The following is a 13,210-nucleotide window of genomic DNA, read 5'->3' as shown; positions in this document are numbered from 1 at the left end:
CCCTCTCATCCATGAACCCATCCAAGTTTTTCTTAAATGTTAAAAGTGACCCACTTTATCCGGCATTTACCACTTTATCCGGCAGCTCATTCCACACTCCCACCACTCTCTGCGTGAAGAAGCCCCCCCTAATATTCCCTTTAAACTTTTCTCCTTTCACCCTTAACCCATGCCCTCTGGTTTTTTTCTCCCCTAGCCTCAGCGGAAAAAACCTGCTTGCATTCACTCTATCTATACCCATCAAAATCTTATACACCTCTATCAAATCTCCCCTCAATCTTCTACGCTCCAGGGAATAAAGTCCCAACCTATTCAATCTCGCTCCGTAACTCAGCTTCTCAAGTCCCGGCAACATCCTTGTGAACCTTCTCTGCACTCTTTCAACCTTATTTACATCCTTCCTGTAACTAGGTGACCAAAACTGTACACAATACTCCAAATTCGGCCTCACCAATGTCTTATATAACCTTGATGTGGAGATGCCGGCGTTGGACTGGGGTAAACACAGTAAGAAGTTTAACAACACCAGGTTAAAGTCCAACAGGTTTATTTGGTAGCAAAAGCCACACAAGCTTTCGGAGCTCTAAGCCCCTTCTTCAGGTGAGTGGGAATTGAGTCTGTGTCTTTATAAGCTCTGTTTGTGAACAGAATTCCCACTCACCTGACGAAGGGGCTTAGAGCTCCGAAAGCTTGTGTGGCTTTTGCTACCAAATAAACCTGTTGGACTTTAACCTGGTGTTGTTAAACTTCTTATTATATAACCTTACCATAACACACCAAGCTGTTTGCCTGAAAACAAAAGGTGGACATAGACAAACTGTAGTGAAGTGCTGATTTTAAGTGATAACACTCACTGAATTCCCACAAACCTACAAGCAGTCTGAAACCCACCTTGAAAGAATGTACTTACACTCTCCGTGTGTATCGGATGCACAGCAAAGAGCAGTGCAGCTAGAAATGATGCTTTGGGTGCTCTATTCAGCAGCCTCCCTCTCTCATCATGTTCGAGACCACCTAGTAGCACTGAGAACACATCCAGGGTCATTATAGAAATCACGCTGTGAAGTACAATGTTGACCACATGGAATCCAACTGGGTGCAATCCTCCAGCTATCAGGTAGTTCAGCCTAAAGTGAATGTACAGGCAGAGCTAAAATCAAACATCAGCTTCATGGACACAGATCAAGTGCATCTTTACGCTGCGCTGCTGTACAATAATGGAGGTAAAATATGTATGGTAATATCTAATGATACCCCACACAATGGCAATATTCCATAGTGAGCCAAGCGCTACCACAGTATAGGTAACAATCCCATCGTCCACACCATCAGAATGAAAGCTTTTAACTTCAACCACAAGAACCTCCTTATTTATTACCCTCTCTTCACTACAGCTACAGAGGTTATGTGCACTATTAGGTGGCACTTATTGATACACAGCTGCTCGAATGATGGCTTACACTGAAATTTAGGGTTTTTGCTCAGTTTAGCTTCGCTTGTTGAGATACTAACCGATCCATGCAACTATAGACCGGCAGGGAATTATTTTAATGAAATCAAACAACCCTAATGATTCGCGGATAAGTAGCAATCTACACTGTGTCATTAAGTGCTAATTTATTTGTGGAACCTTGCTGGCTGAATACTGACTGTCAAACTCACCTGAACAGTTAATGTACTTAAAAGTGTGCACAACTGTTTTTGAATGTTTGGAGGGTTTCTATTCTTACATTCTGTTGTCGTCATGCTCTGTTAATCCAATACTAAAGGCATCGATAATAACCAGCTCTTTGTAAACACAAGAATTCATGTGAGAGAGAATCTGTTCACTTCTATTAATTTAAATGTATAGGAAGCCAAATTAACCACCGTAATTTAAAGTTGTGATTGCCTGGTGGGAGGACTTGATGATATATGTTGCATATCACAAGCAAACATTACAGTAAGATACAAAAGTCTGAGGTCACGTACCAACCGACTCAAGAACAGCTTCTTCCCTGCTGCCGTCAGACTTCTGATTGGACTTACCTTGCGTTAAGTTGATCTTTCTCTACACCCTAGCTATGACTGTAACACTACATTCTGCACTCTCTCCTTTCCTTCTCTATGAATGGTATGCTTTGTCTGTATAGGGCGCAAGAAACAATACTTTTCACTGTATACTAATACATGTGACAATAATAAATCAAATCAAATCAAAGACTAAACCCTTTCAACCCAGTCTTACCGGAATGTGAGCACTGTGAATGGTCGATAGGATTTATGACTGGTGTTGCTGATCAGGTTTGAACCCCAGAAGTCATGTTCCCAAAGGTTTCTAAGTGACGTCTCTGGTCTAAGATCCTGACACATGGAGGAAACACCAGAAATTAATTGATGAAACTTTCTGTATTTTAAACAAATGTTTGACTTGCTTTTCCACCGCACTCATTCCAAGGCCCCACTCATCACTAACTCTGTGACCTTCTCCCAGTCCCACCATCCTCCAAGATCTCAACGCTCCTTCAGTTCTGGACTTGTGCACCCGTGCCGATTTTAATTGCTCCACTGTCGAGGGCGGTGCCTTCAGCCCCCAGGTCTCCTAAACCTCTCTGCCTCTCTTTCTTGCTTCAAGATGCTCCTTTAAACCTACCTCTGCCGCCAGTGGCAGCTTAACTGAGTGGCTTGCCGGGCCTGTGTGGCACAGCAGTGAGGGAAGGGTTAGTGCCAGCACAAGACAGCAAATCCCTATTTCTTTCTCCCTCATGTGTTTACCCACCTCCCCCTAAATGCCTCGAAGTATTCACTTCAACCACTCCCTGGGGCAGTGAGATGCACATTCTCAACGCACTCTGGAAAAAGAGGTTTCTCCTGAATTCCCTTTTAGATTTGGTGACTATTTTATATTGACGACCTCCAGTTTTGCTCTTCCACGCAAACAGAAACATTCTTGCTGTATCCACACTATCTAAACCTTTCATTATTTTAAAGAGCTCTATTAGATCACCCCTCATCTTTCTTTATTTCAAGAGAAAAGAGACCCGGCCTCTTCATCTTCCCCTGGTCTGTATAAGCTCATTTCTGATGCCACCTTTGTAAAATTGTTTTGCAGCCTTTCCAGTGTCTTTTTAGCCCCTTTTGTTACATGGCAGCCAGAGTCCAAAATGTGGTGTAACTGAAGTTTAATACAATGTTAATATAACTCAGAGTGAAACTGGAGCAAAATCATATGAACTATTAACATCAACTGCACTTCACATTAACCACTTTCACTTTTCTACAAGGATCTAGCAATAAGTAATTTGCATTACATGTCTGGCTGCTTGAAATATGAAAGGGTTAATCATAGAATCCTACAGTGCAGGAAGCCACCATTCGGCCCATCGAGTCTATACCGACCACAATCCCACCCAGGCCCTATCCCATAACCCCATGCCCTTACCCTAGCTAGTCCCCCTGACGCTAAGGGGCAATTTAGCATGGCCAATCCACCTAACCTGCACATCTCTGGACTGTGGGGGGAAACTGGAGCACCTGGAGGAAACCCACACAGACACGGGGAGAACGTGCAAACTCCACACAGACAGTGACCCAAGCCGGGAATCAAACCCGGGTCCCTGGCGCTGTGAGGCTGCAGTGCTAACCACTGTGCCACCGTGCCATACAAGTTTATAAATCGCACAAGCTGCTATGAAAAACAAAGGTCTTCTTATAGGAGCCTTTTCACAGATAGACACCAAGGCCATTAGTCTGGGCAAACCTCGTTAAATCAGATATCTGTAACTAGAAAAAGGGAGTGATCGACAGACACAGAAATGAGCTGGACTGTTATAAAAACAATCACACTGATTGGATATTGTAATGAAGCAAGCGTAAAGTGATTGTGGTTGGTATATGCTAATTACTTGTAATTGAATTTGAAAACTATAAATACTTATGTATCTCGGAATACACCACTCCGGCGAGCTACAGAAATGTGAGCTGTAGTTTTCTAGCGTCCTTGCTATAGCTTGCAATTAAAACAGCTGTTAAGAGAATTTTGTGACTTGGTCTGGTTACTTGAAGGGTAATGTTGTGATCAATTAAAAGACTGACATCAAAGTCTGCAACAAAATACAAAACCACACACCTTGTTGTTGATAATAGCTTCTGAATCATCAAAGACAAAATCTCCATCGTAACTGATGCCAAAACACAGGAGGGCGAGTGCACCGATAATAGCCCTTGCCCAATGCTGAGAGAGCTGTGGCACAGGTAGACTGTTGTCCAAACTCCATCCAGACTGCAACATTGTGCTAAACCTTGCACCATACCCGGGACTCTGGGGCTCTCCTATCCATACCCTAGGAAAAAAGGGAAGCACAAGATCTAGATAAATGTCTCTGGAAAACTGCAGGAATATCATTTTGATGGGACAAAAAAAAAATCATGGGCCAAATACACAATTTAACAGAAATGTGCAGTTGCCAACTTTGGTTAGCCCGGCGGTTTTATGATACGAAATGTCATCAATCCTCACAGGACAACTCCTTCCTATCTGGTTGGGTGATTTTTGACTGTCAGTCTGCCTTTCCCACCCTCAATCTCCAAATTTTTCAATAAATGATCAAAGGAAAATGTTCAAAGCAAATGCAAATAAAGCTATTTTATTTTTAAATGATTTTTCTCTGGGATTTCTGCTCACATCAGTGCCCTTGGGGATCATAGCTTTCAATTCCTCTGCTCTCCAGAACAACCCTGGAGGGTTGGCGACTCCTATGATCAGTCTTGGCTATCAGATTCTGCCACAATGAGAGAATTGCAATCTCCAAATCATAGAATCCTACAGTGCAGAAGGAGGCCATTCGGCCCACCGAGTCTGCACCGACCACAATCCCACCCAAGCCCCATCCCCATAACCCCATGCATTTTTCCTAGCTAGTCCCCCCTGACACTAATGGGCAATTTAGCATGGCCAATCCACTTAACCCGCACAACCTTTGGAGCGTGTGAGGAAACCGGAGCACCCGGAGGATACCCACACAGACACGGGAAGAACGTGCAATCTCCACACAGAGAGTGGCCCAAGCTGGGATTCAAACCCGGATCCCTGGCACTGTGAGGCAGCAGTGCTAACCACTGTGCCACCCAAATATCTGGGCTCCCTCACACGTAAAAAATAGGCAGTTTGTTAAGCGTGACCCACTAGCTCAGGAGAGGGGAGACGAGAGGGGGAAATCTCCCAATCCTATTCTGCCATTAAATTAGATCATTGCTAATCTGTATCTTAACTCCATCTGCCCACCTTGGTTCCCTAACTCCCAAAAAAGCCATCAATCTCAGAACGAGGCAAGGAATTTGCACTGCCACTTTTGTTATTCTTTAGCCTTTCTCAAGTTGGTAGCGCCTTCACCTCAGTGCCAGAAAATCGTAATTTTAGTTCCCACTCCAGAGATTTGAGCACAAAATGGAGGATTTTAAAAAATTCATTCATGGGACACGGGCATCGCTGGCATTTATTGCCCATCCCTAGTTGCCCAAGGGCAGTTGAGAGTCAACCACATTGCTGTGATTCTGGAGTCACATGTAGGCCAGACCGGGTAAGGACAGCAGATTTCCTTCCCTAATGGACATTAGTGAACCAGATAGGTTTTTCCAACAATGGGTTTCATGGTCATCAGTGTAAATTCTTAATTCCAGACACTCTCAGTGCATTTTTGAGTGACTGCTGCACTGTTGGAGATGCCATTTTCCAGATGAGACATTAAGCTGAGGTTAGGTGGACGAAGATCCCATGGCACTACTCAAAAAAGTGAAGGGAACTTCACTGGGCCAATATTTATCCCCCAATAAACATCACTAGATTATCTGGCGGTTATCATACTGCTGTTTGTGGGGTTTTCCTGTGTGTGGATTGGCTGCCTCATTTCCTTCAACAGTAGCTACGCTTCAAATGTGGCTGAAAAGTGGCATTGCAGCACGAGACCCCTTGAGGTGGTGCAAGACATCATAGAAACGCAAGACTTCCTTCAGCTTATTGCTGTTTAATTTCCACGCCATCATCAATTTAGAAATGACCTGTTTAAATTGAAAAAAAGGCTGTTTAAATTGGAAATAACCCCACTCTCTTGAAAATAATATTAAAAATAAGCCCTTTTCAATCAGAAATAACCCCATTATATGGGAAACAAACCCATTAAATTGGAAACAAGCCCTTTATATTGGAAATAAACCTATTATATGGGAAATAAGCCCATTATATGGGAAAAATGCCCTTTATATTGGAGATAAACTCATTAAATTGGAGATAAACCCTTTAAATTGGAGATAAACCCATTAAATTGGAAATAAACCTTTTATATTGGAAATAACCCCTTTATATTGGAAATAAACCCATTCAATTAGAAATAAACCTTTTTAATTTCTAAATAAACCCTCAAAACTTTTTTCTCAGACCTGCAGAAGAAATTCCATCTGATCTTCACACCACAGGACAGAAAGACTGTGAAATCTTCTTTATTTTTGCTATTTTTTGATTTTAGTTCAGTTTGATATTTTACCTCCCTGCCAAAGTTATCCGCAGGCCCTGGAACCGGCTGTCCGCAGAGCGGAACCGAAAGGTGAGCACCCGGCGGTCAGTCACCGGGCGGGGCACCTTTTCGGTGTGGGACCCACTTCCGGTGCGGGCAGGGCGGGCGGCGCGCGCATGCGCCAGGCCCGGACGCCGCCCGCGACCCCGGAAGGCTGAGCTGTCAATCAAAGCAGCGAGTCAGCAGGGCTGCAGATGCAGCAAGTGGTTGCAGCAACTTGCAGAAAGCTGCAAGGATTCACTGCAGGCAGCCAGCACCTGATGCAGGGCACCTGACAGCAGAAAGGGAAAGCCTAAATGTTAAACATGAAAAATAAAATGTTTGTTAATATCTGGCAGCATTTTGAATTTTTTTAATATATTAAAACAAGTTACATTAACTTGAGGTATTCACCCTGACATCTGCAAAACTTTTTTTTTAACCATTTGAAATGCTGAGGAAAATATGATATGAACATAGGTTAAGACAGGTTTGGATAAGATAACATAAGAACACAACAAGAACCTAGGAGCAGGAGTAGGCCATTCAGCCCCTCGAGCCTGCTCCGTCATTCAATATGATCATAGCTGATCGCATCTCGGCCTCAACTCCACTTTCCTGCCCGTTCTCCATAACCCTTCTAACCCATTACTAATTAAAAATCTATCTATCTCCTCCTTAAAGTTACTCAATGTCCCGACAACCACCACACTGGGGTAGTGAATTCCACAGGTTTGAGAGCAGTTATTTCTCCTCTCTGTTTTAAATCTGCTACCCCTTACCCTAAAACTCTCATTCTAGATTGCCCCACAAGAGGAAACATCCTCCCTACGTCTACCCTGTCAATCCCTTTTATTATCTTTTATGCCTCAATTAGATCTCCCCTCCTAAGCTCCAGGGAGTATTGGTCTAAACTGCCCAATCTCTCTTCGTAAGACAAACCCCTCATCTCTGGAATCAATCTAGTGAACCTCCTCTGAACCATCTCCAATGTAACTACATCCCTCCTCAAATAAAGGGACAAAAACTGTGCACAATACTCCAGGTGCAGTCTCACTCATGCCTTGTACAGCTGCAGCAACATTTTCCTACTTTTATAATCTGTTCCTTGAGCAACAAATACCCAAATTCCATTTGCCTTCCTTATTACTTGCTGTACTTGCAGACTAGTGTTCTGCGCTTCATGCATGATAGACAATGAAAGACAGCTCCCATTTGCTGGTGGTGCAGAACTAGCAGACGCCGATTTAAGGATATGTGTAAGGGATAGAGTCATCAAGTCATGGAGGTTTACGGCATGGAAACAGGCCCTTCGGCCCAACTTGTCCATGCTGCCCTTGTTTTTTAATGCTTAAGTTCGTCCCAATTGCCTGCATTTGGGCCATATCCCTCTATACCCATCTTACCCATGTAACTGTCTAAATGCTTTTTAAAAGACAAAATTGTACCTGCCTCTACTACTACCTCTGGCAGCTCGTTCCAGACACTCACCACCCTCTGTGCGAACAAAATGCCCCTCTGGACCCTTTTGTATCTCTCCCCTCTCACCTTAAACCTATGCCCTCTAGTTTTAGACTCCCCTATCTTTGGGAAAAGATATTGACTATCTAGCTGATCTGTGCCCCTCATTATTTTATAGACCTCTATAAGATCACCCCTAAGCCTCCTATGCTCCAGAGAAAAAAGTCCCAGTCTATCCAGCCTCTCCTTATAACTCAAACCATCAAGTCCCGGTAGCATCCCTAGTAAATTTTTTCTGCACTCTTTCTAGTTTAATAATATCCTTTCAACCTGGTGTTGGTAGACTTCTTACTGGGTACCGAAAGAAGTGCAGATTAGGTGCATTGGCCATGCTAAATTCTTCCTCTGTATCCGAACAGGTGCTGGAGTGTGGCGACTAGGGGATTTTCACAGTAACTTCATTGCAGTGTTAATGTAAGCCTACTAATGAACTTTCAACTTTTTTTACCTAGTCCCACTCCTTGCCTCATTCCCACAACTTTGCAAGTTCTTTCATTTCAGATAGCAATCCAATTCCCTTCTGAATACCTCAATCGAGCCTGCCTCCACCACCCTCTCGAAGTTTGTTCCAGACTCCAACCACCCTCTGGGTGAAAACAGTTTTCCTTGCATCAGATTTACTCCTTTTGCCTATTATTTTGAATCTGTGGCCTGTCGTTCTTGGTGCTCTCCTGAGTGGGAACAGTTTCTCACTATTTACCCCGTCCATTCCACTCAGGATCTTGAATACCTCTATCAAGTCTCCTCTTAGCCTTCTTTTCTCCAAGGAAAACAGATTAACCGGATTTGAGGACAAGATTTTTCACCCAGAGGGTGGTGGGAATCTGGAACTCACTGCCTGAAAGGGTGGTGGGTGCGGGAACCCTCACAACATTTAAGAATCATTTAGATGAGCACTAGAAATGCGCGAGCATACAAGGCTACGGACCAAGTGCTGAAAAGTGAGATTAAATGGACAGGTGTTTGATGGCCAGTGCAGATATGATGGGCCGAAGGGCCTCTTTTTGTGCTGTAAGACTCTATGACTCGGTGGGAGGGATCTTGAGCTGGTTATTGCTGGCGGGGTATCCAGATCCTGCAAAGCCCAGGAATCTCAAATCTTGCCAGGAGATCGCGGTATCTGATTACGGGCAGGTTCTCGCCCGTAGGCGATTTTCATAGTAACTTCATTGCGGTGTTAATGTAAACCCACTTGTGACACTAATAAATAAACTTTAAACTTAATGAGCATGAACCAGAGTTCAATGCATTTGAATACATTTAAATATCATTAAACAGCTCACCCTGCTGACACTTCCCGCCTCACGAGATTTTCACACCTCGGTGAGGTTTACAACGGTTTAGCCAGACATGAACTATTGTGGGGAACCTCCCTGGGGGGTGCAAAGGACAGTATTGCCCCCCCCCCTCACCCCCAGGGGCACAAAGGACAGTATCGCCCCCCTCATCCCCGAGGGCACAAAGGACAGTATCCTTCCCCCCTGACCCCTGGGGGCACAAAGGACAGTATCGTCCACTCACCCACCCCCCCGGGAGTGCAAAGGACAGTATAGCCCACCAATGCCTTGAGGGCGCAAAGGACAATATAGTCCTCCTCAGCACCCCCAGGGGTGCAAAGGACAGTATCATTCCCCCACCACCCCTGGGGGCACAAAGGACAGTATCATTCCCCCCTGACCCCTGGGGGCACAAAGGACAGTATCGTCCACTCACCTCCCCGGGAGTGCAAAGGACAGTATCGCCACCCCCCCAGCCCCGCAGCGGGTGCAAAGGACAGTATCACTCCCCCACCACCCCCGGGGGCACAAAGGACAGTATCACCCCCCCACCCAACCCAGGGGCGCAAAGGACAGTATCGCCACCCCACCCTCCCGGGAGTGCAAAGGACAGTATCGCCACCCCCCGGGAGTGCAAAGGACAGTATCATCCTTCTCCCTCCCCCCGCCCCCCCGGGGGTGCAAAGGACAATATAGCCCCCCTCAGCCCCCCCGGGGGTGTAAAGGACAGTATCGCCCCCCCAACCCATGGGGGCGCAAAGGACAGTATCGCCCCCCCCCCAACCCATGGGGGCGCAAAGGACAGTATAGCCCCCCCACCCCCACCCCCCCTCCCCGGGAGAGGAATATGGCCAGGCAGTGCCCTGGCACAAATTGGCATCAGCAGGTTGGCACTCGCTGTTTACTGTGATTATAGCAGTTTAGGGAGGTGAGTTTGTAAATAAGCTAAAGTGTAAAATACAAATGAGGAGTTTGTACACTGTAGGAATATGATGAATAATTTAAATAATCATTCCCAGTCACACTGAGCAGTTTCTCCGCTGTCTCTAAATGTCAGTGTATCAAACAGCCCTATATCAGTTCCTCGGTAGTATAGTGGTTAGTATCCCCGCCTGTCACGCGGGAGACCGGGGTTCAATTCCCCGCCGGGGAGGCGCTCACATTTTAAGCAGCGCAACAAACTCTCACTCTCTCTGCAACATTTTACACACTCTCCCACCCTCTCTCTCTCCACATTTACACATTTCACTTTCTTACCTCAATCCCACCAACTCGCCATTACAACTACAATTCTCCACAGCAGCACTGCTACAATTCACTCTCTCTCTGTTGCACTCTCCTCATATTCACAGCTTTACAACTCCACAGACATTTACACCAATCCCCCCACACCCCCCCCCGGGACACTGCATTCATTCCCCTCTGCGCTTCACTCTCCCCACTTTGATGTCCAAGATCTTTACAATCATTCACTCCTCCCGCACTCTCTGCCACACTTGGACATTCTCATTCACTTGTCTTCCTTTGCAAGGCACCAATTTATCAGCGTCCTTTCCAATCCTTACACACGAACAAAGGCTGCCGATTCCTGGACAACAGGATGGGGCTGCGATTCACTACAGCCTGAGTGTCACCACAATGATCCTGTACAGCAAATAGCACCAGGTTCAACTGAATATACTCTGTGTGTCTCTGTCTGTGTGTGTCTCTGTTTCTGTGTGTGTCTCTATGTATATGTCTCTCTGTGTGTCTGTGTGTATGTCTCTGTGTCTCTCTGTGTTTGTGTGTGTCTTTCTGTGTGTGTGGGTCTCTGTGTCTGTGTGTCTCTGTTTCTGTGTGTGTCTGTGTGTCTCTCTCTGTCAACAGGATGGGTCCGTGTGTGTCTCTCTCTGTCTATATGTGTCTGTGTGTGTCTTTCTCTCTGTCTTTCTGTGTCTGTGTGTGTCTCTCTCTCTCTATGTGTGTGTCTCCCTCTCTGTGTCTTTGTGTGTGTCTATGTGTGTGTGTCCCTCTCTCTCTGTGTCTTTGTGTGTGTCTGTGTGTGTCCCTCTCTCTCTCTCTGTGTGTGTGTCCCTCTCTCTCTCTATGTGTGTCTGTGTGTGTGTCCCTCTCTCTCTCTATGTGTGTGTCTGTGTGTGTGTCCCTCTCTCTCTATGTGTGTCTGTGTGTGTGTCCCTCTCTCTCTCTATGTGTGTGTCTGTCTGTGTGTCCCTCTCTCTCTCTATGTGTGTCTGTGTGTGTGTCCCTCTCTCTCTATGTGTGTGTCCCCCTCTCTCTCTCTATGTGTGTCTGTGTGTGTGTCCCCCTCTCTCTCTATGTGTGTCTGTGTGTGTTACCCTATCACTGGGCGATGTGGCAAAGCTGTTGAAGAAATCGAGCCTTGAGGAAACACAATGCTGACATTTGCGGCAGTCCAAAGCTGAGCAGTTGTTTTATTTCCCAATGACCACGGGGAGGTACCACTGTGCAAATCTACCCCCAATAAAACCCCGAATGTACTAACTCCAGCTCGCAAATCCAGCGGGCAATGAGAGAGAAATCTGAATGCTTCAGTGAGGGCGAAATGCAGTCATTTATCCATTCCTTCCTCTATTTGAACAAACACTCACAGCAGAAATGTTTACACAGCCTGAGCGCAAAGTGGCACAGACACTGTGAACATTTCCAGCATTTGCTGTTTCCAGCTCGGGAATATTTTGCATTTTGATTCATGCCGGAGTCTTTTCGGTTTCTTTGCAAAAATGCCCTTTGGACAGGAGCTTTGCCACATCGCCCAATGACTGGGCTCACACACACACACACACACACACAGAGACAGAGACACACACACAGACAGACACACACAAGACACACAGAGAGACATATACATAGAGACACACACAGAAACATAGAGACACACAGACAGAGACACAGAGTATATTCAGTTGAACCTGGTGCTATTTGCTGTACAGGATCATTGTGGTGACACTCAGGCTGTAGTGAATCGCAGCCCCATCCTGTTGTCCAGGAATCGGCAGCCTTTGTTCGTGTGTAAGGATTGGAAAGGACGCTGATAATTGGTGCCTTGCAAAGGAAGACAAGTGAATGAGAATGTCCAAGTGTGGCAGAGTGCGGGAGGAGTGAATGATTGTAAAGATCTTGGACATCAAAGTGGGGAGAGTGAAGCGCAGAGGGGAATGAATGCAGTGTCCCGGGGGGTGTGGGGGGATTGGTGTAAATGTTTGTGGAGTTGTAAAGCTGTGAATATGAGGAGAGTGCAACAGAGAGAGAGTGAATTGTAGCAGTGCTGCTGTGGAGAATTGTAGTTGTAATGGCGAGTTGGTGGGATTGAGGTAAGAAAGTGAAATGTGTAAATGTGGAGAGAGAGAGAGAGGGGGGGAGAGTGTGTAAAATGTTGCAGAGAGAGTGAGAGTTTGTTGCGCTGCTTAAAATGTGAGCGCCTCCCCGGCGGGGAATTGAACCCCGGTCTCCCGCGTGACAGGCGGGGATACTAACCACTATACTACCGAGGAACTGATACAGAGGCCAACTGTTACCCTTCATGAAAGTGAAGTGAAACCTTTTGACTCAGAATGTTGTGCTGGATATTTGTTCACACAATTGTGACAGTGCAGAAGGAGGCTATTCAGCCCATTCTGTCTGTACTAGTTCTCCGAGTTTACAATTCCCTTAGCGCAAAGGTGGGCAACCTGCAGCACAGGGGGTCATGCGCAGCCCACGTGGGTTCAGAGTGCGGCCCACGAGCCATACTGTTAACCACTGCCCAGGCGCAAGGTGCTAAATTCCACCGATTTCTGTCCATTTTTTTTCCTACGATTCTGATTTGATTTATTATTGTCACATGCATTAACATACAGTGAAAAGTATTGTTTCTTGTGTGCTATA

The 13,210-nt window shown here is 45.7% G+C and overlaps 1 protein-coding gene and 2 non-coding genes across 4 annotated transcripts in view; 1 reads left to right on the top strand and 2 right to left on the bottom strand.

Annotated features, from left to right (window-relative positions):
* tmtc4 (transmembrane O-mannosyltransferase targeting cadherins 4) overlaps nucleotides 1–6,606 on the bottom strand; it is a 32,302-nt gene extending 25,696 nt beyond the window's left edge. The window contains exons 1-4 of one of the 2 annotated variants that reach the window (XM_078221542.1): nucleotides 6,519–6,606; nucleotides 4,109–4,322; nucleotides 2,228–2,343; nucleotides 911–1,127 (exon numbers count right to left, since the gene is read on the bottom strand). In XM_078221542.1, coding sequence (XP_078077668.1) covers nucleotides 911–1,127; nucleotides 2,228–2,343; nucleotides 4,109–4,270 — 495 coding nt within the window. In that variant the 5' untranslated portion in view covers nucleotides 4,271–4,322; nucleotides 6,519–6,606. Of the gene's footprint in view, nucleotides 1–910; nucleotides 1,128–2,227; nucleotides 2,344–4,108; nucleotides 4,323–6,414 lie in introns of both variants that reach the window. The other variant, XM_078221543.1, reaches the window with a different exon arrangement.
* A 3,800-nt stretch (nucleotides 6,607–10,406) lies between these two features.
* On the top strand, nucleotides 10,407–10,478 carry trnad-guc (transfer RNA aspartic acid (anticodon GUC)). The gene has a single exon. It is a non-coding gene; the product is annotated as a tRNA-Asp (tRNA).
* Nucleotides 10,479–12,765: 2,287 nt separating this feature from the next.
* On the bottom strand, nucleotides 12,766–12,837 carry trnad-guc (transfer RNA aspartic acid (anticodon GUC)). Its single transcript has one exon. It is a non-coding gene; the product is annotated as a tRNA-Asp (tRNA).
* Between the last annotated feature and the right edge of the window lie 373 nt (nucleotides 12,838–13,210).

Source organism: Mustelus asterias, chromosome 10, assembly GCF_964213995.1.
Source record: "Mustelus asterias chromosome 10, sMusAst1.hap1.1, whole genome shotgun sequence".
NCBI classification, from domain to species: Eukaryota; Metazoa; Chordata; class Chondrichthyes; order Carcharhiniformes; family Triakidae; genus Mustelus; species Mustelus asterias.
The sequence above is the reverse complement of the archived record's forward strand: the minus strand, read 5'-3'. Positions and strand labels throughout refer to the sequence as shown.